At 44.8% G+C, this 24,674-nt stretch overlaps 1 protein-coding gene across 1 annotated transcript in view; it reads left to right on the plus strand.

The window, feature by feature from the left end:
- Nucleotides 1–170: 170 nt before the first annotated feature.
- Nucleotides 171–24,674, plus strand: part of TOGARAM2 (TOG array regulator of axonemal microtubules 2) — a 29,334-nt gene continuing 4,830 nt past the window's right edge. The window contains exons 1-19 of the mRNA XM_027659226.1: nucleotides 171–176; nucleotides 259–286; nucleotides 389–517; nucleotides 1,287–1,568; nucleotides 1,881–2,101; nucleotides 3,545–3,702; nucleotides 4,948–4,994; nucleotides 6,966–7,247; nucleotides 8,611–8,699; nucleotides 9,618–9,765; nucleotides 10,892–11,050; nucleotides 13,139–13,271; nucleotides 14,927–15,032; nucleotides 16,783–17,018; nucleotides 18,219–18,374; nucleotides 19,543–19,660; nucleotides 20,622–20,722; nucleotides 22,072–22,276; nucleotides 23,434–23,650. Coding sequence (XP_027515027.1) covers nucleotides 171–176; nucleotides 259–286; nucleotides 389–517; nucleotides 1,287–1,568; nucleotides 1,881–2,101; nucleotides 3,545–3,702; nucleotides 4,948–4,994; nucleotides 6,966–7,247; nucleotides 8,611–8,699; nucleotides 9,618–9,765; nucleotides 10,892–11,050; nucleotides 13,139–13,271; nucleotides 14,927–15,032; nucleotides 16,783–17,018; nucleotides 18,219–18,374; nucleotides 19,543–19,660; nucleotides 20,622–20,722; nucleotides 22,072–22,276; nucleotides 23,434–23,650 — 2,821 coding nt within the window. The remainder of the gene's footprint in view (nucleotides 177–258; nucleotides 287–388; nucleotides 518–1,286; nucleotides 1,569–1,880; nucleotides 2,102–3,544; nucleotides 3,703–4,947; nucleotides 4,995–6,965; nucleotides 7,248–8,610; nucleotides 8,700–9,617; nucleotides 9,766–10,891; nucleotides 11,051–13,138; nucleotides 13,272–14,926; nucleotides 15,033–16,782; nucleotides 17,019–18,218; nucleotides 18,375–19,542; nucleotides 19,661–20,621; nucleotides 20,723–22,071; nucleotides 22,277–23,433; nucleotides 23,651–24,674) is intronic.

Genomic DNA, 24,674 nt, shown 5'->3' on the forward strand with positions numbered 1-24,674 from the left:
AAGCAGAGGGCTGGAAAACTAGCTTTGGAAAGCATCTGCTTCCTAGACAGTGTCGAACTCCCGAGCCCTGCCCGGCGAGGCGCAGGGCTGCCTGCCCTTGGGAAGGGGGTGGCGTCGGGGATGGGGTAGGGAGTGGGATGGGGATGGGAAGGGGATAGAATAGGGGTGGGATGGGGGTGGGGTGCGCTGGGGATTCCGCGGGTATGCAAATGACAGAACGTTGCGCGGCCCGCGGGACGGAACGCGGGTGCGTCACAGGGGGCAGCCCCGCGCAGAGGATGTGCAGGTGAGGGGGGCACGGACCATGGCGGGAGGAGACGTGCCTGGCTTGGCCCCTCCCTGTCCGCTGCCGGGAGTTGGAGTCACCCGTCCTGTCCTTATTTTAAAGCTAGGTGCCAAGCCCCCGTTGCTGCCCCCGCTGGGAGCGTTCCCAAACCCAAAGGCAGGCACAGAGCTCTGCAGGGCGGAAGCGTCGATCCGAACACACGGTTTGGTGGCAACGGACGGACCACTGAAGGTGAGGATAGAAAGGAGCTGAACATGCAGTGGTGGCCTCAGCCAAATGAAAAAAAAAAAAACACCAAACCCAAAAAACCCCAAACCCACCAGATTTCAGGGAGAAATGGTCCGTGGATGTCAGTGCTGGCTCTGTGTCAGAGTAGATGGCTGACAGCTACAAGATGATCTTCCAGGCATGCACATGGCATCACATCTTTCTATCATTAGTTCATTATGCTTTCTCCTTTTCAACAGTAGCCAAATCACTAGTACCGCCAGCCAGGACAGGGACTGTGGCTCAGCTGGCCACAAATGGGACATGGTAATGATATGTAAGATCTGTTTCTATCTTTGCTATCATTGTCCGGTCTCACTATAGGTAAATTTCCTGTTCTTCTTCTGCTTGCTCATCATACCAGACCTTGAAGATGGTATGGTGCTGTAAAAACACCAGCAAGGTCTGCCCACTTGCTGAGATGTCTTTCTGGTTTCCAGAAATAGCAGTAGCACCCTGTAGGTATTTACTGGTAGCCTTCACAGAGGCCAAGTCTCAAATGGGAATCTTTTTTCCCCTCTTACCGGTGGAGCCTTCCATCTCCTCTCCTGGCTTGCTAGCTCAGAGGATTAATTCTTCCTGTTCAGAGGAATTAAACTGATGCTAGTTGCGTAAAAAACTAGAAACAAACTGATCTCCTAAGTGATTCAAAAAATCCTTGAATGTCTCACCCATTAGATGGGTTGATTGTAAAGGTGTGAGGTCAACTCTCTTCCTTTTACCTGGTCTACAGCCTCTTCTCAGTCCATGTTAAAAACCCCGATGAAGAAGCGAAGGGGTTTATGGTGTGTGGCAAGACCTGGGAAACCTCCATACCCAAGTGCCCTCGCTCCCCTGTTTGGCTGCAAGGCTGGTGTGTGGAACCTCGGCACTGGCAATGGAGGTCACTGCTCCCACCTCGCTCATGGGGCCTTGACCCAGGACCCCCGAGAGAGGGAGGTGAGCAGCACTGCCCCCAGAACCACTCCTGGCCAGGACAAGGGGAAGACTGAGCATCTGGTAGCCTCACAAAGAGGTAAGGCGGGAACTGTCCCTCTCTGTGGTGGGAGGAAGGGTCTTTTCCATCCTAGAGAGCCTGTGCACATTCCCAGTGAACAGTTCTCCCCTGCACATGCCCCCCTGCAGTAACCTGTCCTGCCAGGTTGTTCCCCTGTGGAAGTGGGTCAGAGTTGTCCACTGGCCTGCTTGGGGTGACTGCCAGCATGAGCATGTTTCCCTGTGTAGTTATTTAGAAGTTTCCAAGAAATCTGTCCAATGAAGTCTGTAGCTTCAGATGCTTTAGGTTTGCAGAGCAGCCTCTGTTATGCTTTGTATCTCCACTTTGCAGGCCTGACTGACTGCAGTGATCCCAAGGAGTCAGTGGTTTCCTTGTCAACTTCCCAGATGCTGTTACCCTCCAAGCCCTTGCCTCCCATCCAGAACAGCCCTCCTTCCTTGAAGCCCAGCAAGATGTGCAACAGAGAGCAGGAGCATGGGGAAAATGGCCCAGGCTATGATGACAGTGAGGGTAATAACAAGGAGCTGATAACAGAGGAAAGAGAATGCCAGGTAAGGAAAACAAGCCACATTCTGTGTGGTCAATTTTCAGTTTATGCCATGTAGGCAGAGTTCTGAGGTCTTCTTTCCCTGTGGTGTAAGTGAATGAAAGCAGCTGAACCACGGAAGAGCTCAGAGGGACATCACACTTCAGGCTGTCTTTGCAGTGTGTGTGCTGCAGACTTCATCCCCTGCACTGACGTGTATCAATAGATATTGCTATCGATACCAATATGTTGTGGTTACAGTTCCAGACACTCCAATGTCTTAGTAGTGTTTTATATCAGCTCTGTTTGGTTTTGATGGAAAAAAATATTTGCTGGAGCAGGCAGTCCTGCAAACTCAATTCTAGGTTGCCTCAGCTTTTGAGTTGTACAGCCATGCCCTTCTGCACAGTTGTCTCTAATATTTCTAGACTTCATCAGCTTCTGTGGAGCTTTGTCCTCTGCCATGGGTCTGTCCAGAGGTAAGTGATGACAGGTGGCCATGGGGAGTGCAGTCCAAACCCCATCCACACGACTGGGGATCCCTTTGCAAGAGGGACAGGAGCTTCAGTTATTTTGGATTTGGTGTGGTGTGCAGGAGAAAGAAGATGAACAACAGCTTTTTTAAAGAGAATAACCAATAAAAAGCCTTGTGTACTTGATTTCAGCCTTGCTGATAAAGGGCCAAATGTATCCCTGACATTAGCTGATCATTTCACTGAAGTTTGACCAGGTCTCAGTTTGGCTCTTTAGCTCTGCCGAAAATGATGGGGATGCTAAGGAAGGGTGTGCATCTGCCCCTGCTCCTTCCACCCTCCTTCCTAGCCATGGTGTGGGGGACCTGAAGAAACTAGAGCAGGCAACTAGAGCAACCTTACACAGAGCAGCAGGGCAGGGAGCTCTGCTCAACTTAATAAATGACAGCGAGCCTGCGAAGATGAATTGTGTGGGATCCGGAGAGCACTGAGCATGCAGAGAGCACATCAGCATCTGGGATGAAAGGCTGGTGGGGGGCTGTAGGGGAAGGGCAGAAGCAGAAAACATTACAGGCTTGAGAAAAGCAGTTTTTGACTTTGTGCAGAATGATTTTATGGGGACTTGGCAGGAGATCAGCAATAGCTGGTAGGTGCTTTAGGGACAGTGAGAGGATAGTGACCTAAATCCATTCCCATACCATCCAAAAGGCCAAGAGAGGCAGTGGCACCTCAGAACATCTTTATGCCAAGCATGTGGATGCCAGATGGTAATGCAGCCACACTGCCAGAGAAGTGAGTGAGGGAAGAGAGCTGGCAAATTTGAGACAGGGTCTCTCCCTCACCACTTCCCTTTCCATTGCCCATCCTGGGCCAAGCTGCTCCATCAGTTGGACTTTTCCTGCCAAGTCCTAGCTAAAAGCATGGCTAAACTTCTTGTGACATCAAAGGGGAAGGGCTGGGTGCTTGAGCTGAGCACTGTGTTCTACTGTTTCCAGGCTTCCCTGCTGCCTGTGCATTGCAGTGGTGGGGATATGAAGAAAGGGCCATTGGGACCGTCTTTGATCCCCCCTATACCTAAGTCAGTAAGTCCACCTCTTGGCAGTGCTGCAGTGTCTCTCCCAAGCTCTCAGCACCAAGAGGCCCAGGACATGAGGTAAGCCAAGGTGTCTGCTGCTCCAATATGTTGTTCACCTTGCACTTTTCGTCTTGTGAGGTTATTTTCCACAGTCAGCTCTCCAATGTATTTACGCAAACCTTTGTGTATTCACCATTTTGCCTATCTATAATGATCCAGTACAATGTCAAAACCAACACCATACACTCTAAGAGCAGAGGTGATGGTGGGGAAGAGGAGGCAGGACTTAAGAGGACCTTAAAACAGGTCCTCTGTTAGACTCAGCTATCGATTCCGTCTATAATCTTTGTAGTGTCGTTTGGGAACTGTATTGCATGGATCTGAATGCAGCACTTGGTTTTGTGTGTGATCTTTGACTGTCAGTTTCTGCAAGAATATTTTAGGGCAAATACTGGCTATTGTAGAGCTGTCTGCAAATTCAGATGCTGCTTCTGTAAATGTCAGTCATAACTTCTCTGTGTCTGGGCCTCCACTGTGAAATGAGAGCCAGATAAATTTTGGTTTATGGATGTATAATCCCATAGATGTTTAATATTTACATAAGGTTTTAAGATCAAAGAGGGCAAGGTGTTAGAGAACAGTTATAGGACTGTAACTGATGGAAAGATATTTTCTTGGGTATGCATGAGGAAATCTAGCTGTCAACCTTATCCTAGTTATAACAATAAATAATGAGTCACGGAAATATCAGTCCAATTTAAAAGCTTCAGTATGGCTTTTAAAGTGCAATCTGAATATACTTACCTACCAACTGAGTTGGAAAAACCCTTTTTCTTCTTGAAAGAGCAAGGAGGTGTAATATTATCCTCGGGAGACAGCACTGATATTACAGTGTGTAGCAAGATGCTATCATCAGTTTAAGGCATGACCAGGCAAAGTTAAGCTTCTGCAGCAGTACAAAAGTAGCTGCCCTCAATACAGACTTATGACTGCCTTAACATCTTTTGCTGGTTCAGAGAGGCTGTACATACCAGTAAGAGCCACTTAATTCCAAAAGGAGAGACAGCAGAATTGGATAGTTATGACACAAACTGAAGAATGGTTCCAGTGTTTCAGCTGGAGCTTGATGAGCTCTGTCTGACTCCAGCAACAGAAAGGTTAATGACAATTAATCAGCTTTGCGTATTGTTGGGTTTAGGTGTTGCATTTCCCCCTTCATCAGAATGACCATGCTGAGAAAGTTTGCGTCCTTTAACGTTACGGCCATCCCCCACCTTCTCATTCTATCTCCTCATATGTTCTTTTATCCTCAATTTTCTCAAGGCTAAGATCAATCAGCAGAAATGAAGAGAAGAACTCTAAATATCTAGGTAGGTACAGGGCATGTCTGTCCTAAAATGACCATAGGAATCTGAAAGTTTGCTTGAAAACTATCCTGTAATTTTTTCAGTTCCTTGATGGGGTCAGATGACTCCTCCAGAACCCAGTCACTGGGAAATGTGCTTTGGTGATGCAGTGAAAATTATTCCAGACTGAAGTGTAGAATGGCAGGAGCTGGAGGGGTACCTTGGGGCCCTGGAAATGCACATCAGAAAAAGAAAACATTCCTCTACATTGTGTGCATACCTTTTATCTCCCTGCATAGTTTCTAATGTCACAATTATTAGAGAAAAAGGCATTTAGCATGAAATGAGAAATGTTCCCACTCCTTCCTCATACACTTGAAGGAGAAAACCTTCCCTTGGGGCAGATCCTGAGCCAAATCCTTTGAGAGCTGAAGTAGATTCATCAACATTGCCTGTTTTTGCACTGGGAGAAATAGTGAAATCTCCTGTGATAGAAAGACCTTGTAAATTTTCTATTTACAGAGAAAGAGACTTAAAAAAGGATCCAGCCTATGCAGGATCTGAGTTTTTCATTCTCTTAAAGCACAAACCTAAATTAAATGCTGAAGTTTCCCTTGTACAACTCATTTACCTCAAACCACATATGCCAGGTTCATGATTAGAAATCTCTTTCCCTGCCCTACCTGCCTGTGGCAGCATTGCAAACTGAGGCTTGGCTAGGAGATGCCTTATGGCTTGCCCTCCCCTCCCTGCTTTGCCTTATCACTAGGAATAAGAATTCTACAAGACAAAATGCAGTGTCTGGTGCATCTGTGTCAGCTAATACTTTCAAGTTGAAAACTTCAACGACACCATTGCTGTCCTTTTGCCTCCTGATGGTTTATAGTGATAGGAGAATTGAACAAATAATTTTGCTGATGCAGAAAAAGGGATAAGATCCACTGGTTCCCTTGGCTCAGTGTTAGTTCTGCCAATAATGGGCATGTCCCTTCAGAATGATTCCTTTATTGCTGATATGCAGCTAGAATACTGAATGCAACTAGGGAGAAGTGTTGCTGAGTAAGTAAGGTGACATTTTTGCAGGATACATTCTGGACTAGAAATGAGCTATATCGTTAAACCTTATCTGTCTCTCTTTTATTATTGACCTGACCATTCCACGGGGAAAAAAAATCCTGATTTAAGGAAGTTATTCCTCTTTTATGGTTTGGCTGCCACATGATTTTATCATCTGTGAAGCCATGCAAAAGAATGATTAGTTCTCTGAGTTTTAACAGCTCTGTTGGAGAGTATTTCAGAAGGAACTGCCCTGTGCTATTTCTATTAAGAAATTTTGAATTTTCAGGAACAGCCAAGATCACAAATTCTTTGAGGCAGATCATGTTTATCATGGATTTGTGAGTCTTTCCAGTAAAGGAGGCAGGGAATAAGTCCCTGTAACAATGAAGCAGAACAAAAGTACAATTTTTGGGTGGCCAATTTTCACCCTACAGATATAGGCCCATTGAATACTGGGGACATCTAGTGCAGAGTGCAAAGCTTCCTTTAATTATAATACCTGGTGATATGGTTTGTGTCCTAGTACTTCTTTTGTTGTGAAAAGAAATAAAAAGCCCCAACAAAACCCAGCCCAAAATTCAGTGGGAATTACAGAAACAAAGGACTTAAACACTAGCTTTGGAAAGCATCTACTTCCTAGACAGTGTCAAATTCTAGAGACCATTGTGGGTTGCCTACTGTTTGAAAGGAAAGAGATCCTGTAATCGTGGATGGGCAAATAGCAACACATAAGCAAATTAGTAGAATCTGTCTCCTGGCTTGCTAGTTCAGTACTGTTCAGAGGAATTAGACTGATGCTAGTTTCGTGAAAAATAAAAACTGATCTTCTGAAATGAATGATTAAAAAAAAACATTAAATGCCTTACCCATTAGGTGTGTTCATTGTAAAGGAGTGAGGTCAACTAACTCACTTCCTCCCTTTTACCTGGTCTACAGCTTCTTCTCAGTCCATACCAAAAAAACAGATGAAGAGGACAACAGATTCATGGTGTGGGGAAGGACCTGAGAAACTTCCACACCCCAGTACCCTTGTTCCCCCATTTGGCTGCAAGGCTGGTGTGTGGAACCTCGGCACTGGCAATGGAGGTCACTGCTCCCACCTCGCTCACGGGGCCTTGACCCAGGACCCCCGAGAGAGGGAGGTGAGCAGCACTGCCCCCAGAACCACTCCTGGCCAGGACAAGGGGAAGACTGAGCATCTGGTAGCCTCACAAAGAGGTAAGGCGGGAACCGTCCCTCCCTGTGGTGGGAGGAAGGGTCTTTTCCCATCCTAGAGAGCCTGTGCACATTCCCAGTGAACAGTTCTCCCCTGCACGTGCCCCCCTGCAATAACCTGTCCTGCTGTCATCCCCAATGTAGCTCCAGGGGTGTACAGCTGTGAGGCAGGGAGAGGAGCAGGAGAGTGTATGTGCAGGTGAATTACCCTTGATAAGCACAGGTCTGTGGGCTCCCTGTTGTCCAACAGGAGCCCAGAGTCCAGGATGTTCCTCTGGTAGCTCTGTGGAAGTGGGTGAGTTGTCCACTGGCCTGCTTGGGGTGACTGCCAGCATGAGCATGTTTCCCTGTGTAGTTATTTAGAAGTTTCCAAGAAATCTGTCCAATGAAGTCTGTAGCTTCAGATGCTTTAGTTTTGCAGAGCAGCCTCTGTTATGCTTTGTATCTCCACTTTGCAGGCCTGACTGACTGCAGTGATCCCAAGGAGTCAGTGGTTTCCCTGTCAACTTCCCAGATGCTGTTACCCTCCAAGCCCTTGCCTCCATCCAGAACAACCCTCCTTCCTCAAAGCCCATATCTGTCTCTCTTTCATTATTGACCTGGTCATTCTGCAGGGTGAAAAAAATTCTGATTGAAGCAAATTAATCTTTTTTTCCTGCTTGGCTACCACATGATTTTATCATCTGTGAAACTGTGTAAGGAATGATTAATTCTCTGAGTTGAACAGCTCTGTTGGAGACTGTTTTGGAATGAGCTGCACTGTGCTATTTCCATTAAGAAAATCAGCCTTTAGGCTGGCTAGAAAGTGGCCTGATCTCATATAATTTAGAATGAAAATCCTTGGGGAAAATGAATTATCTAGCTTCAAGAACACAATTCAAGTTTGGGTAACACTCTAGTGGACCTAAGCTTTTCTTTAAATGCCCTCTAAAATATTCCAATAAATACATACATCTATTAAAATGTAGGAGTTCTTTTAGTAACTGGGAAAAAGAGGATGCTTGCTAAAATCAGCATGGATAGGAACAGATAAAATCTCTTTGGCAGGAGCAATCTGCATCTCTTCACCCTTCTCTATCAAACACAGCTGCTCACCAGAAGCGAAGGGCTGAGGCCTTTATCATGCAGTAGGTTTGAGTCTGATGGCCAACAGAGAAGTGTCATTTCAGCTGCCAGTGCAACATGGCAGTACCCCATCTGTTTGGAGAGGTTATAGGTATATGTGCCTTGCTGTTCTCATACATAATCTCTGTGTATTATCAGAGCTCTGCAGTCTGGAACCTGGGTTGCCTTGTTCCCCAGTGTCACGGTTTTGGTGGCTTGAAGTCTGCTGGACATTTACATGGACCTTTGCTTCTATTAACAGGCCTCCCACTGAGACAGACCAAGGACATGGATCATCTCATGAGTCCTCGCTTTACAAACGATGACGACTTGAAGGACAGCAGTGGAAGGGTAAGGGCTAAGGACAGGGATGAGCAGGCTTCCTTTTCAGTGACTGTTCTGTGCTTAGCACAAAATGTCACTGAAAATCATAATCTTCCTCTCCTAGGGGATGGGGATTCTCTTGGGAACACATTTGACAGCTACAGAGCAATTGCTTGGGTATTTTTACTGGTGCAGGTGTCACTGGTTAGGAGATGGTGCTAAGGTTATGAAAGAAGCATTCTCTCTATGTGTGAAGGCCAATTTAGAGAAGTTTTGAATGGCAGGACAAGTTACATCAGTGAACATGTGCAAAGTGCACACTTGGAAGCAGAGAAGGAAAGATTCTAATGTTGAGTGTAAGCAACATTAGAAGCAAAATAAAATAGGAGAGTTTGATTTTTCCTGGTTACCTTTCTTGCTGTATCTCATAGCCCTCTCATTGTCAGGTTTTTTAATTCATTAAGACCAATGTTTCTGTAACTTGTTTTCACATGACTCCTTTTGTGGACTTGTGTTCTTGGAGAGCAGCTGAGTCCTTCAGAACCAAAGAAGTGAGAAACAGCTACAATTACTGGCCATGAGTGTTAATAAACAGCTCTTATTGCTGGTTATTGCAGATGGTTTTTATTCTCCTGCCACGGCCTGTTCACCAGTAGTGTGAGCTTTTCATATGCCTTGGAGCACTCCTATGACTTTCTCAGTTCAAGCAGGGCACCCTGACACAGATTCACAAATAGTACCTTGGACAAATAGAAGGTTATGGCAATAAAGTGTTCCACCTCACTGTGTGTAATTGTCAAAGTGAGGACAGGAGAAATTCTTCTGAAACTATTGGGATGTATATGGAGCTGCTTTAAAGACTATGACACTCTACCACTGTGTTCCTGTTGTGTACGGTTTGTGTATCTCTGTTTATGGTCTGTGATGTATTTCCATCGCAACTAGGTCCGTGTTGTATTATGCAAATCAGCTGAAAAGAAAATACAACAGCGAAAAATGAGAGAGATGGAGCTTTTGGAGAAAGAGAGAGAGAAGGAAAAGTCCTTGCAGTTCCCTACACAGAGAGTTGACCCCAGGAATGCAGCTGAAGAAAGTAAGTGGTTGCTATAGTTGTCAGCCTTTTTGATCACTTGCTTTCTCTTTGCATAGTGTTGCAAAACTCTATGAAATCAGACTGGAAGGCTGTTACAGTTGCTTCTGAGTGGAAGTTTGAATATGATTTATTTCCATTTTCCAATGAAAAATACAGAGACATGAAGTGTCTTGCCTATGGCCCTCACTGAATTGCCACAGAATATCAGCTTCCCACCTTCACCTATAAAGTCCTTCAAGATAGAAAACCCTGCCATGCAAACTACACAGGGGCTTCAGACTCTCTAGTTGTGAGCAGCCTCCAGAGAAGGTGAGTGGATGAGTCCAAAAGAATGCTTTTCAACCAAGGTGCAACCTGGAAGAAACAAAATTAAACTGCTTCTAATTAAAACACAAGACATCCTGCTCACACCACTCCCTGCCAAGGAACTCTCACCGTAGAGCTGTGCTGAAGCCCTGAGCCAGTGCTTATGTTTTACCCCCACGAGCAAGCAGCCTTACTGACTTAATCACAGCTGATGGGCTCTGATTGCACTGCTGCGTGCGCTGCCCTGAGCGCGGCAGCAGGGAACTTGAAGAGTCAGCACTCAGCCCAAGGGCATCGTGCAAGGTTATCTGCTCCTTTTTTTTTCTTTTTTTTTTTTTGTAACTTCCCAATCCAGCCTCTGAAACAGAAAAACAAAAGAAAAGCCATGCTGAGTTTTCCTTGTTTCTTGGGGAAAGCACCACTGCATTCGGTTTTAAACTAAAAGAGGGTAGATTCAGACTAGATATTAGGAAGGAATTTTTTACAGCGAAGGTGATGAAATTCTGGAACAGTTTGCCCAGAGAAGCTGTTGTTGCTCCATCATTGAAGATGTTCTGAAAAACCTGATCTAGTTGAAGATGTCCCTGCTCAGGGGAGTTGGACTACGTGGCCTTTTGAAGGTCCCTTCCAACCCAAACTATGCTATGACTCTGTGATTATGTGATCACTGTCCAGTGTTAGCATGCAATTGTTATGCTTGAAGTTGTTTGGGGCAACAAAGAGATGTAACCCAGCTCCAGAAAGTTTTCTAGCCCTTTCCAAGCCCCTAGCCATGCTGTCCAGCACTCTTCACTTACAAGGTCCTCTTTGGTATCTGCAGGCTTTAGCCTACCACCTGTCAACGGGACCCTTTTCAATGTGCACAGAAAGCCTGCTGCTGCCTTGAAGACACGAATATTGAAGAAGCAGATCAACGTGCCCCTAATGCCCAAGACACCCAACATCAATGTGGATGGCAGCTTCCCACAGAACTTCTCAGGTAAGCCTGCTCCACTGCTGCCCCACGCACAAGCTGTTTCCTTGCACAAGGAGCACAAACTGCCTCTCTCCTCAGCCACAGCTGGGATCTTGGGTCCATAGACTGTCCTGAGAATTAGCAGCAAATCTACTTTGGATTTACTCCAGCTTGGTGGTGCTGGAGCAGTTGGTGCTTAGAGATCCATTGGAAAGTTGAGCTGAAATAAAGCAGTGGTAAAGGCTTAAGTTCTGGCTTTTGCCCATATTGATAGTCCAAAATACAACATTGGTGCCAGGAGGCAGCTGTAAGTGCAGAGCTGGGCTCCAGTGTAGTCTGGTAGGGTGTGCTCACTGTGCCCCTCCGAGTACCACCGTGATCAATTGTCCACGCACCATCTTGGCCCTCTGCCTGTGCTGGCTCTTCAGCCAGCTTTTCTGCTATCACAGCAAGGGTTGTCTCTGCAGGGAAATCAGGGACTTGATACAATTGTGCTGTTGCACCCAGAAGTGCATAATGGCTTCTATCCACTTTCATCCCACTGCCTGCAAAGGAAACTGGGAACAAGCAGTGCTCTTCCTCTGTCGCCCCACCCAAATACAGTGGCTGTGTGTAGCAGATGACATACAGGACAGGCTGCCTGGTGCTCCCAGGCTGCTTGCTGCCTGCAATAAATATACAGCAGATAGTCCACAGTAGTTCTTGTCTCTCCTTTGTGGGTAGCCTGCCTTGTGTTATGATCCTGAGCAGGGTGGACAAGAAAAAGAGGGGTAGGAATGATACTTTGAATTCTCTTTTCTAGTGACGCCACTTCAGTTTTCAAGATTGACCATAACTAGCCTGATATGGCCCTCCATTCATATTGAATATGGATGTGTATATCTGCATACTTGTGCAGTGACATCATTGATGTCAGTGACAGTGATACATCAGTGACATCCAGATTAGCTTGCATCCAAATATTTTTGATTTTACAGTTCCTCCATACTTTGTAGAACATGCAAGGTAGCATGAAACCCCTACAGAGTCTATAGCAGTTCATCTAGATTCTGTGCAATATTTATACTCAATACTTTTAGACAGCTCAGATGTTTTCATCTACACTTTAGAAAATGAGCTTTTGAGTGCAAGACATGAAATTTTTGATCGACAGTGCTTTTGATGGCAAATGGGTTTCATAAGAAACGCATTTATCATCTGAATTTTCTTCTACCTTGTAAATTTATCATCAAGAGAGTGTGTTTGCCAACAATTTGCATCTATATTTACATATTTTTATTCTCAGTTCGCATTTGGAAGGCTTTTTTATCACAACTATCTAGACTAGAAATTGCATTTTTCCACAAGAGAAAGCTTAGACGTTGTAGAGTTTGCAAACAAGTACATTTGATGACAAATAAATTTCACCTCAGCATCTCTGAAATACAGCCAGTGGGTACCTCTGAAATAGTAAATATTCATAATGCTTGGAAAATAACAAAATCCATAAACTACTACTTTCCCAATAGTATCCTAAAATGTACGTGCACTCAGCTGCCTGCTGTCTATAATATTTGAAGTAAATGGAAACAGAGACACTGTCAGATTTAGAGGATCAGGTATCACTGTTCCATGTTGGTTGCTCCCTGGGGATTCACCCTAGCCCAGCAGGACTCAGTTGCTCAGGCTTGGTGCTCACGGGAGGCAGCTGGAGGTCTTTCCTCAGAAAGTTACAGAGATGGGACATTATGGAGATGAGACAAGAGAGGCACATGCCCACCTGAGGAGCTTACTCCTGGAGTAGCATGTCCTTCTGGGTAGCACTGTCTCCCAGTGAGTGTGAGCCCTGTGGCACTATGAGCCTGCAGCTGGCTGTGGCACCTATATGGACCTGGAAGCTGGCGCTGTGTGTGCAATTTTCAGGTTTACACAAGGAGATGGTGCCCAGCTGGGGGTGGCTGGGAGAGCATTGGATGCTGGGGAAAGCAGTGAGCCAGACAGCAGTGAATTCTCTGAAGCAGTGTCAGTTTTCATCCATATGTAATCTTGGCTGGGAGACTGGGTTGCTGCCTGCTCTGTGGAGGGGTGTCTTGCTGGGGAATGAAATGCTCATGTCTGACCTTCTCCTCATAGTGAACTCACAGATGGCCATTGGTCTGGAGCGCAGAGAGGAGCCAGGATGTGGGAATGCCCAGAAAGGCAAACCCTCTTCTGACCCTCAGCAGCTGTTGCTCAGCGCACTCGCATGGCTCAGCAGCGACAACTGGTAAGAAAGTCCCCTCAGAGTAAAGGCAGGTTAGAAGTGTATTTTTCTAGTGCCTCGGAGCCCAGACAGCCCAGAGGTCCAAAGGGGACTAGTGAAACCACTCCAGAGCAGTCAGAGTACAAAGACTTGAGAGCAGCCTTTTATTGGTCTTGGTCTGTAGCAGTGGTACAGCTGCAGCAGGTCTGTGCTGTTTCCTAATTTTGCTCTCTGCTCCACGTAGCTGCAAGTGCAATCTGTAGGGAAGAGGGAAAGCTGCAGAACAAGATGATTTGCTGGCTGAAGCCAGAAGCAGGATGGAAGCAGTTCTGAGTTTAGAGATTTGGGTGCCTCAGGTCACTGGTCCAGGTGGGACTGAGTAAGGATTTTTCTCTAGTCCTGCTGCTGGCAGCAGTGGCAGAAGACAGGGTCTCCCTATAATCTCCTGCATGTCCCAGACACACCTACAGGGAGTTCCTATTTCTGAGGAGTGGACTGAGTTGTGGTGCAGGGTTGCTCAGCCTGTCATTTCTCCCGAAGGGCTCAAGGAAAGACAAGGAAGACAAGGAAAAAGAAAAAAAACATCTTAAGGAATCTTGCACTTTTAGAATTCAATTTTTTGCTTCTCACTGCTTAATGTGGACCTGAGATGTCTTGTCAATAGTCACAGTGTGTCCTGTAGTTAGACACAGACAGGAGTAGACCTGTAGAGGCCCAGCAGTAACGACTTAAAAGTTTCATGTGATACTAGTTGTGTTTTAGATTTCTGGCTTAGCGTCTGCTCACTAGGACTCCATTCACACTGGGATAACTGCGAAAAATCTTCCGTGACGCATCTCCTTGTGCAGTTGTTTTGTTTTGTGCCTCTCTCATTTCTGTTTGGTGCCCTGTGAGATGCAGAGAGCTGCTGCAGGTGTGGGGGGTCTGGGTTACACTCAGGGACCCCTGTGGGATGAGTCCCGAGTCCTGTGCTGCAGCCCTGATGGCTGGGTCATGTACCTTCCTGTAGCTCAGGTCCTGCACAAAGCAAGTGCTGATAGAGGCAAGTTTTTGCACCTTTTAAATAATATGTTGCTGTTGTGGGTGCTATTTTAAGTAGGGATTTTCTGGAAAATCCAGCATTTCTGCTGTTCTTGCCCGGGTGTGAAATCTTTTAGGACATACTGCTGCTTTATGGGGAGTGTGTGGGGTGGGGTGGATTGGGGGACAAACAGGACTAGATTGCAGAGTGGAAATTCAGCTATGGAGGGGCAGTGTAAACTCTCACTCTTGAACTTTGCTGGGGATGGCAAAGAAGGAAAATACCCCAGTAACACACTGACAGGGTTGTGTCTCAGGGACAGGTATAAGGAGGGTGCAAGGAACAGAAGCATGGCATGGTCTCACAGCTTCTAGGAAGCAGTGACATAGAGACTTCATGTGCCAGGGATTTCAGAAAGGCTGTCTTGTTAAATCGCCACAAATTAATCCATACAATCTGAAATCCATCTATTTGCCTTTTGGATTTGTGAATGCTTTTGACAGCCACAGCATCCTGTGGCAACGAGTTCCATGATTTAATTAAGAGCTGTATGAAAAGCACCTCCCTTTGTATGAACCATAACCCTGGTCATTTCAGAGGATGCAGCCTATTTCTTGGGTGGAGAGAAAAATCAATCTTTTTGGTTATTGCTTTTCAGGGAGCTGAAGGAGAAGGGACTCCTCAGCATCAAATGCCTGGCTATCTCCCATTCAAAAGTCCTTCTTTGTAGACTTCGTGAGGTTTCCTTGGCAGTCACCAAAGAGGTAAGAACACTGTGCTGAATTTTGTCCCACATACATGGTGTGTAGAGTGGATATGTGCTTGTTCATCTACATGTGTGCTCCGTGTCTCCCTTCATTACTATTTTTAGACCTTATTTTTCTAGTTGCTGTCACAATTGATCTGTCTGTACATATATTTATATTTAGTGGTATGTAGGGTATCTGACACTCTCCTCTTTGAGCTAGGTGCCATTGTAATGCAATATACCAATGCAGAAACTGAGATACTAATTAGGTTATTTGCCACAGCCCAAATCTGTGCTCAAGCTGCAATTAAACACTGAAGCTTTTCCCTCCCATCTTCCTCCCACGTTCTCTTCCTCCTCAGCATCCTGAGGGATTGACTGCAGGTCTTTATTTTCCAGTGTATCCCGCTGATGGTTTCTTCTTCCTTTCTGTGTGCTTTTATGTAATTTGCCCTTTTCATTCATCTATTGCCTCTGTGCACAAGTGGAATTTTGCACAGTGGCCTGGCTGTGGGATTTGCAGGGCAGTTGTACATGTCTTCACTACATCATCTCTCAGTTAGCAGAGAGGTCTCAACCTAAGTTCCCTAATACCATCTGTGGCTCTATTTCCAACTTGGCACTTGTCTGTGGCCTGAACCAGCTGCTACACAATTTCCAAGTATATAAAATTTTCCTTTGCTTGCAGAAGATAGTAGGACTTCGTTCATATCCGTGAAAATCAGTCCTTCTCTCCAATATTTAATGATGCTGGAGGCTTGAATGCCCCTTGTGTTGTTGGACTCTTCAAACCTGTCTGTTTAGATATGTAGGAGTGGGATTCTCCCACTCTGAGATCATCAGTGTTAGGAGTAGAAGCCCTTTTAGCTTAGCTCATCTGATTTTTATATCACTTTTATATTTCGGAGGAAATTTCATCTTCTCTGTTCTACACACTCATATGCAGAGACATCTTTCAGCTTTCATTTCACTCCAGTTCCAGGTTTTTCTCTCACAAGCACTTCTAGCACTTTGTTGTTAATTTTTATTAGGAGGCACAGCTAAGTGTGGGAGAAAGAATCACTGGTCTGTCCTTCAAAGTATCTTTCAAAATGAAGCATGTGGCTCTCAGACGCTGCTTCCTTAACCTTGTGGGAGAGCCTTTTGGAAGCCTTTTGGAGAGCTGTTCTAATGGAGCAGCACTGAAAGCTGTGAAACCCCACTGATGGCAGCTGTAATTGCATGAGATCTCCAGGAACCATGAGTGCCCTGAGGCCAACAACTAGGCTTTTCCTGAGCAGAAAGAGCTGCAGATGCACTCAAGTCCCTGCAGCAAATTATTCTGCAGACTTGAGCCTGTGCTTTCTGTTTCCTGGTTGAGTGCTTAAGCTGCTGGTGTTGCTTTTTTGAACAGGAGAAAAGTCCTACTTTTTTTTTATCGTGTCTTTATGAATTGTGCTTTTATGGTTTGAAATCAGCCCTTGCTTTCATTTGTTTGTTTTTATAATAAAAGGGCCTAAAATCAAAGCAGTGTACACCATGAGTTTAATAGCACACTTCGTTTAGGTGTAACAATATTTTATAGGCTTGCAGTAAATGGGCCCAAGGCCAGAGAAGAAGTTGGCACGAGAGTAAGTGCCTTTCTGCGCTTGTGGTCTTCTGCTCTTACTGTGCTTTTATCTTCCCCCTGGACACAGTAAGAAGTCTTGTAGTTCTCTGTGACTTTTGTCTAGGGGAACTGATTTTCTTTACAGTGTGATTATTGTTTCCCCTCATGACTTCCTCAGGTGACCAGCCTCCGCTCGAAGGTGTCTCACTCTGCAATCGTTGCTCTTGGAGAGCTCTTTGTGACCTTGAAGAAGGACATGGACTCTGAGGTGGATGAGGTTGCTCAGGTCTTGCTCCAGATGGTTTGGAACTCCCCAGAGTTCATTCAGAAAGCAGCCAGTCAGACCCTGGGCGTCATGGTGGAGAATGTGACTCCTTCACGAGCAATGACTGCTCTCATGGACAGCGGAGTCCAGTACGTTGATCTCTTCCAAATTATATCTTTCACCTTATATTGTGTGGGTGGGGGAAAGGATGAGAGAAAGAAGGGGAATGATGGGAGGGAAGGGTCCTCTATTCTGTATCTTCTGTGTACTTGATGACTAGATCCTCTGATCAACCTCATTTCCTTCCTCTTGTCTCCTACTTCTCTCCTCAACAGCCTATTTGTTCTCACAGTCTGTCAGCATTTTTTAGACGTGGTGAATGGTGGAGAAGTGAAAGTCCCTGCAAAGGCTAGGGATAGAGCCTTGTGGTTTTGTGGGAAGAGGGACAATTTCGATTCCAGCAGTGAGCGCCCTTTGATATTTCACAACTAACCACAGAGGTGCTGGGAAAAACCATGCATCATCATTATGCCATTAACTCGAGAAATAAGTAGGGTAATTGCTGGGACATGGAGCACACAGGGGAGGACGTGCTGGGTGTGGCACAGCCTGCACAGCAGGCGTAGCTCCTGCCAAGAGGAACCTTGTATGATTGTCCTGTCCTTAGAGCTCTACTTTCTATTCAAATGGATGCTTCATGTTAGACTTGAGGTGATGAATCACTTTAAAGGTGCCTTCACAGGCTGACTCCCATGGGATAGCTGAACCAATGCTGCCTTAAAGTATTGGCACTGTGCCTGCTAGTTTCCAATAGGCACCCTCTAGAACAGGATAACCTGGCTAAAACGACTGCCACCCTTTCCTCAACTTTGGAAAAGGGTAAAACTTTCAAACTTATCTCTTGCCAAGCCTCACAGAACAAACTGGCTGCGTTGCTGGATATTCTGCAGCTTCACGCCCTACAGCGTTTTTTCCCCCCACTCCAAGGGTTTGCAGATTTGGAGATAAATGGTGGAATAAGCCTCAATCCTGCTGCAGCTCTGTCTGTGTAGTGGGTCCCCTCTGATGGGTCAGCGTAAATTGTCTTTCATTTCCCTCTTTCTCTGAGTTAATGTTGGTAAAGAAATTGGGTCCAGGGAGACTGAATTCTTCCCTCTTCCAGGCAGGCTGTCCTTTGGTACAATGCCAACTTTGTGTTTGTCTGAGGACAGAATCTTCTACAGCTGGCTAAAATTGCAGTGAGAACACAGGCCTCCTTCTCCCAGGGATGACAGGGAGCCTGCTATGACCAAGGCATGTGTTTCTGGCCCTCCTTTTCCCTCTGCCCCCGTGTTTGCTCTCATTTCCAGGCATCGCCATGTCCTGGTGCGGAAGTGTGCAGCCAAACACCTGCTGACAGTGATGGAGAAGATTGGAGCCAAGAAACTGGCAGCCACACCTGTCAGGGCCGAGAGGCTGGTGCGCCTGGCGGTGAAGCTTGCTCAGGACTGTCACAAGGACACACGGTAATGATCTTCATTTCACCTCCTAAAATATGGAAACTGTTTGATGTCTGGCTATAAAGGGTAAAACCACAAAAGAGTGGAAGGTAAAGTAAATATTAAGTTACTTTACTGTGTGGATAAGTTCATGGAATCATAGAATATGCTGAGTTGGAAGGGACCCATCAGGATCATTGTGTCCAGCTCCTGGCCCTGCACAGGACATCCCAAGAATCACACCATGTGCCTGAGAGCATTGTCCAAATGCTTCTTCAACTCAGACAGGCTTGTTGCTGTGACCACTTCTCTGGGTTGTCTGGGCAAATGACTGTACTGGGTAACATAAGGTTGCCCAGCAAGGACCACTGCCAAATTCCTGTGACTTGAATGATTCTTTATTGAGATCAAAACAGCTCAGATTAATCAGTCAAAGAATTTTGTTTGGTCTTGTGTGTAATTCAAAGCTGAAATGTTGGCCACTGTTCAACACTGAAGGATCCCAAGCATTTATTTTTCATAAAGTTAAGACTGTCCTTGAAAAATTCCAGGTATCTTTAGCCAATGTATTTGGTCTTTTAAATGTTCTGCAGATTTGTGTAATGGTTTTGTCTGTGGCTGAACAACCTCCAGATTTCTTCTTGAAGAGAGCTATAGTTTCCTAGTAGCAAAATCAAACCAAACCACCAAAAGCCCCTTACTTTGATGATTAAAATCCCATTAATAGATGCCAAGAACACACGAGCAACTAGCTGCCCATATGCATATATAAAGTATAGAATAATCAATATAAGCATGAGGTGATTTGTCCTGGCTTGTCTGCCAGTTAAAGAAAGGTAAATTATTGTGCAATGGCAGCAAGACACTGCTAATAAGCTCTGACCACAAAGCAGATGTGCTTTGCTTGTCCCCTGGGATCCTTCAATCCTGCAAAAGCATACCCACAATTTCAGAGTGAAATTGTATTTTTCTGTTGCCCCATGTTCTCCTCTTGCCTCTTGTGTTCATCTGACAGCACCATGAAGTGACATGAGGAGGTAAATATCTCTGCTGAATAGGTAATGCCTTCTCATGGAAGTATTGCACCAGATGAGTTTAAAGTATCAACTTATTCTGTTAATACTTCTCCTTTGTTTATTCACAAGAGAGAAAAGACAGTAATAGTCTCTATGAATTTCCCTCTTTCCTGTGTTAGGTATTATGGATGGAAGATGCTGCATATGTTGATGAGTCATCAAAAATTTAATAGGCTTTTGGAACAATCTGTTTCCACACGTGACTTGAAAGATATTCTGGCAAGAATTAAGAATAAAGTAAGTGCTGGCAGGAGAAATGTCTCTTTCATGCAAGTATTGAGATTGCTAATATGAGATCAGATGATAATCTTTGTTTATCTCATTCCTCTTCTGCTGAATCATTTTGCTCCTGGGAATGAACTGTTGATCCTCAGCCTGTTTATCTACAGACAACAAAGGAACTAATATTATTAGAAATACAGTGGGGCTTTGAATATTTTGAATATCAGCCACAAACAGGAAAGGGAAATAGGAGAAAATATGTTTACATTTCAGCATAACACCCCCCTTATCCCTCCCTTGCCCCCAGTAAAGCAATTAAGTGGGAATAGTGCTTCTGAAGATAATAGAGTCTTTGCAAAAGACAAAGGAAGTAGTAGTGCCAAGAAAATTTCCAAATACACAAAAGATGCACAAGGCAATCATAATTACTACAATTATTGTCTGTCTTCTGGGAATACTGCCCTGCTGTCATGCCCTGGGGAGCTGGAAGAAGCTTGGTGAATTCAGCAGCATCCAGTGGAAAATCATGTTTGGTTTTGGGGTTTTTTTGTTCCTTTTCACTTACATTCACATTCTGGAAAGGAATGTCCCTTTGTGCAGGAATAGGGAGAGTGAGTGTGAACCAAATCAACTCCCAACACAAAGGGGCCAGCCTCCAGAGAGTCCAAAGTTTTCTGCTGTTCCCTTTAAGAACCCTTGTTCCCTACCAGTTTGCATTATTCCCATTTATGCTCAAGACTAATGAATTCAGGATTTTATACTGCTGCTCATTATGGTAGCACCTATAACCTGCCTTGGGTTATTGAAAACAAATAGTTGGCATCACTGAATCTCTAGCCTGTCTCCTTCTGTAAGTTAGGAAATATTTTCCTAAGCCTTTCCTGGTAGCAGTGATCCTGGTTACAACTTGTGTTTTAAACAAGTAATTTCTTATTTTATCTTCTAAAGACTCATGGTTTTTTATATGTCTCTGTAGGGGATTGAAGACCATGAAGGTGAGCCTCCACCTGTTGAGAACCCCAGGAAGAGGAGGAACAATGGCTTGATGCCCCAGGCTAGAATGCCTTCTTGTGGAGGGTACTAAGCACTTCTGATAGATCTGACAAAGCACATGAAAAGCTTTACATGTCTCTTCCTCAGGAAAATCTTTCTGGTGGAGATGCTCTGTGCCCGAGATTGTTGCCTTTCCCTACAAATCTTCTGTGATAAAAAATGTCTATTTCTGCCTTATGCTGAACACAACTCTTTTGAGGGGTTTTCCACAAAAATTCAAAGAGACAAAAAGACATCCTCTGATTGCAGCTCAGAAGATCCAGTGCAGTGGTGATGAGAGCAGTGTTGTGGAGGCTGTGAGAGGGTCATGTCTCTGCTGCCCAACTTGGGACAAGTAATTTGAATCACGGGGGTTTTTTATCTGAGTAGAGTCTTTTTTAGATGGGTGGTTTGATGAGAAGTCCCAGACTAGAACCCAGATGCCATTCCCAAAAATAGCACTTCCCATGCACGTGGTTTGGCCTGGAATCATGGGTTTCTCACTCTCAAACAGTACCAAGTTTGAGTAGTAAGTAGCAACTCAATTTCTGAGCAGTTCTGGTCGACAGATTTCTCAACATGGAGTTTTTCTCTATATATTCATGTCATTCCTGCTGTTTGGTTGTTGAAGAGAATGTGGTTTTTCTTCCCCCTCCGCTGTGCTACAATCAGCATTCAAGACAGGAATTTGGTCCTTGCTGTCTCCTCATGCCAGTGGGAGAGCTACTTGTACCCATTCTCCTCTGATAACAGAGGGGATTTATTTATGTTATGCTCAGCAGTGGCAGAAAGATGACCACATGCCTCACTAGCATAGTTAGTCATTCCTCCCATGGAAGAGAGAGGTCGATCCAAGAGAATTGTTCCCAGTGGGTTTGTTAAGCTGTAGATCCAGTCTCTAGGAAAGCAATAATGTGAGCATAGTGATGGGATACCTGGCTTCTGTTTTTGTCTCTGTTACTGATTTTCTGGATCCTTCAGATATACCCCTATTCATCTCTTTAGATGCATCTGAGTTATTTTTCCAGATTGCCATACCCTAGAGAGACTTCTCCAGAGTAATTATTATCCTGATTATAATACAGACACCTCCCATATGATGAAGCATTTAAACTTTGAAGTAGTGTCTATCTTTCCCCACAAAGCAATGCTAGATGTGTACTTGGGTAGACATCTGAAGATAAATGAGATGCATCTCCTCCTTGGTTTTCCTGAGTAAGCACTAGCGAGGATGTTACTTGCAGATTGTTTCCTATAATTATTGTCATGAGATCCAAGTTGTTTTTCAGGTCAGGATCTAGCTGAAATCACATCATTAGGAAGCCTCCTCAAGAGGTTTTTCTCACAATTAACTGAAGATGTTATCACCAACAGGTCTTGTTTTTATTTTCCAGTTTGGAGTCTACTTCTGATGTACCCTTCTTACACCGTTCAAAAGTCCATCTTATGTTACTTCCAACTGTGGAAGAAACGGAGCTGCTCCAGAAGCTTTATGATCTCCTGACAGCCAAAGAGTTTCAGATACGAATGGAGGGAGTGGCACTCCTCCTAGATCTCTGCAAAAGCAGCCCCAGGCTCATCTCCAATAACATTGTCCAGGTATGTGGGGTATCTCCATTGCTAATTTGCTTTAGCTCCTTTCCCAAGCCTGTAGCATTGAAGTTAATTCAGTGTGTCTTGCTGCTACATCCTGGTTGTTTGGGACAGGCTGGTCCCTCTTACCCAAAATAATTTAATTCAGCTCCAGGCTTCAGGACAAGTAATTTCAGTCCAGATGTATTTCTCTGACAGGTGCCTATTGGTGCTGTTCCTGAGATGATGACAGAATGTACTTTTGCTGTAGCTTCTGCTGTCTCCTACTCCCAGTTGGGTTCAGTAAAGGAAATCCAGCCACTGAAAACATGGCAATTACTCTCTAGACAAAAATGGAGTGGGATGGTAAAGAGAAGTGTCAGGTTGGGTTGGTTTAAAAAAATTTTTTTGAAAAAGGATGCTCCTGTGAACTCTGTCTTGTCTTGTGCAGGCACGGCTCTGCCTACTTGTTCCTGTCCTTGTCCCTTTTCGTCTTGGGAAAGACTGTTCTCATCCTTCCTGGGGGGCATTCTTTCTCTTTGGAAAGAGGAGGAAAATAGCTAAAGACAGAACTTCTCTTCCTTCTCCTCCCAGTAGCTGCTTTTTCCCCTTTTCCAGAAAACGGTGCCTGATAATGTGGCTGTCAAGGGACTGAACCTGCTCTAAGGAGAGCTGCACAGCACATTAAACTTCAGAAGTCTACCTATTAGTTAGACAAATGGTCTGGATCCTGAAGAGTTGATCAGAGCCCTGCACTTCTCCAGACACAGGTTCTGAAACAGATAAAACAAAACATGTATCTCAGCCAGCCACAGTCTTGCCAAAATCAAAATTACCCTCAGTACTTGAGGCAACTGTATGGAAAAATGGTTTCATACTTCTATACCAGGGATGTTGTTTTTCATTAATCAAATGGGATTAATTTAATGATTTATAGGTGAAGAGAAACACCACCATAGGAACTATTCTGTCCCCACCCAAACCTCTTAAAAACATATGAAAATCTTTCAACCAGCATGAGGTTGCTCAACCATTCCAGTGAGCAGCCCACAGGAAAACAGCAAGCACTGACCTGACAGAAAGGATTACTTTCATCTTTTACATTGCTGAGTACTCGTTTCTACACCCCTTCTTAAAACAAAGACACTTTAGTACAGCTTTCATGTCTTTTGTTTTCTTTACAGATTTTTGATTATTTTGTCCTGAGGATTTGCGATTACAACAAGAAAGTGAAGCAGCAGGCGCTGGAGGCGCTGGCTTTGATGATAGCCATGCTCAGAGATGCCTTAAACCCAGTGCTGATCCGTCTGGTGGAAGCAATCACCAACAATCTGAACTCAAAGCACTTGGGGATTTATGGTGCAGCTGTGAAAGCACTGGAAGCATCCATTGCTCACTTAGGTAAGGCTGACCTCTGACTTTGTCTTCAGCAGTGGCTTCTCCCTCTCAGGTTGAAATGAACACTGACTCTGCACACAGCTCTTGTTGTCTGTGGAAATATCCAGCTGGTATCCACCCAAAGCAGTGGTGGGGCAGTCCTTATGCACCAATCCCCAAATAGGCTTGAATGTGTATCAGCATTTCCCCAAAGTCCCAGGAGCCTTTGGCTCTGTGCTGCTTGTCTGCTTTGGTACAGAAGGAGCTGAACAATAAATCCTGGACTACACCTTTGCTAGAATTCAGGGACAAAGGGATTTTTGGAGCTTGCTTGAGCCCAGTTTGACTTCCTAAATGAATTGCTTTGCTGTTGGCATGAAGGTACACTGACCCATCAGAGCTTCTGCAGAGCGGCCTCCTGGAAGGCTCTACATTATAGGCATTAGCTGGTCCTGTCTATTTTTCACCTTTCTTCTTTTTCTTCTTTTTTCAAAATGAATTTATGATTTGCTGAATTCATTTCTTTAGAACAAACAGGTATAAATCCAGCTGTAAATGATGGCTTGTTCCACACATTGTTCTGCATGGGGCAAGATCACTATAGCAAATAACTACATAGCCAAGGTCTGCTGTAAATTCCTTTGCCACACAGATTTATGTCAGCTGTGAAAATGCAGCACTGGGTGAATATGTCTGAAAAATTTAGTGTTGAAGAGGCAGGCCTTAAAGTGGAGTTACCAACTTTCTACACATCAGCTGCTTTGCAAACTCATTGAATTTGCTGACTCACTGCCTTTCTGTGTCCCAAGCGTAGGGTTATTTCTGTCCATGAAGTGGGGAGAAGGGTGTGAGACCTGTACTGCTCTTGGCCCTTATCCATTTTTTTGTGGTGCATGGGAGAAGTCTTGGAAAAAGCTGCAGAATCCTGCTAACAGAGGATGTGGCAAACAAATCCCTTCATGGTTTTGTATGGAGCTTTCTGTCATTCCTCTCTCACCAATACTGAGATCACTATAAATTTTCCATGGTGGCAGATATCAGAACAGGA

This window comes from Corapipo altera, unplaced genomic scaffold, assembly GCF_003945725.1.
Source record: "Corapipo altera isolate COAL_440 unplaced genomic scaffold, ASM394572v1 48, whole genome shotgun sequence".
Lineage (NCBI taxonomy): Eukaryota > Metazoa > Chordata > Aves > Passeriformes > Pipridae > Corapipo > Corapipo altera.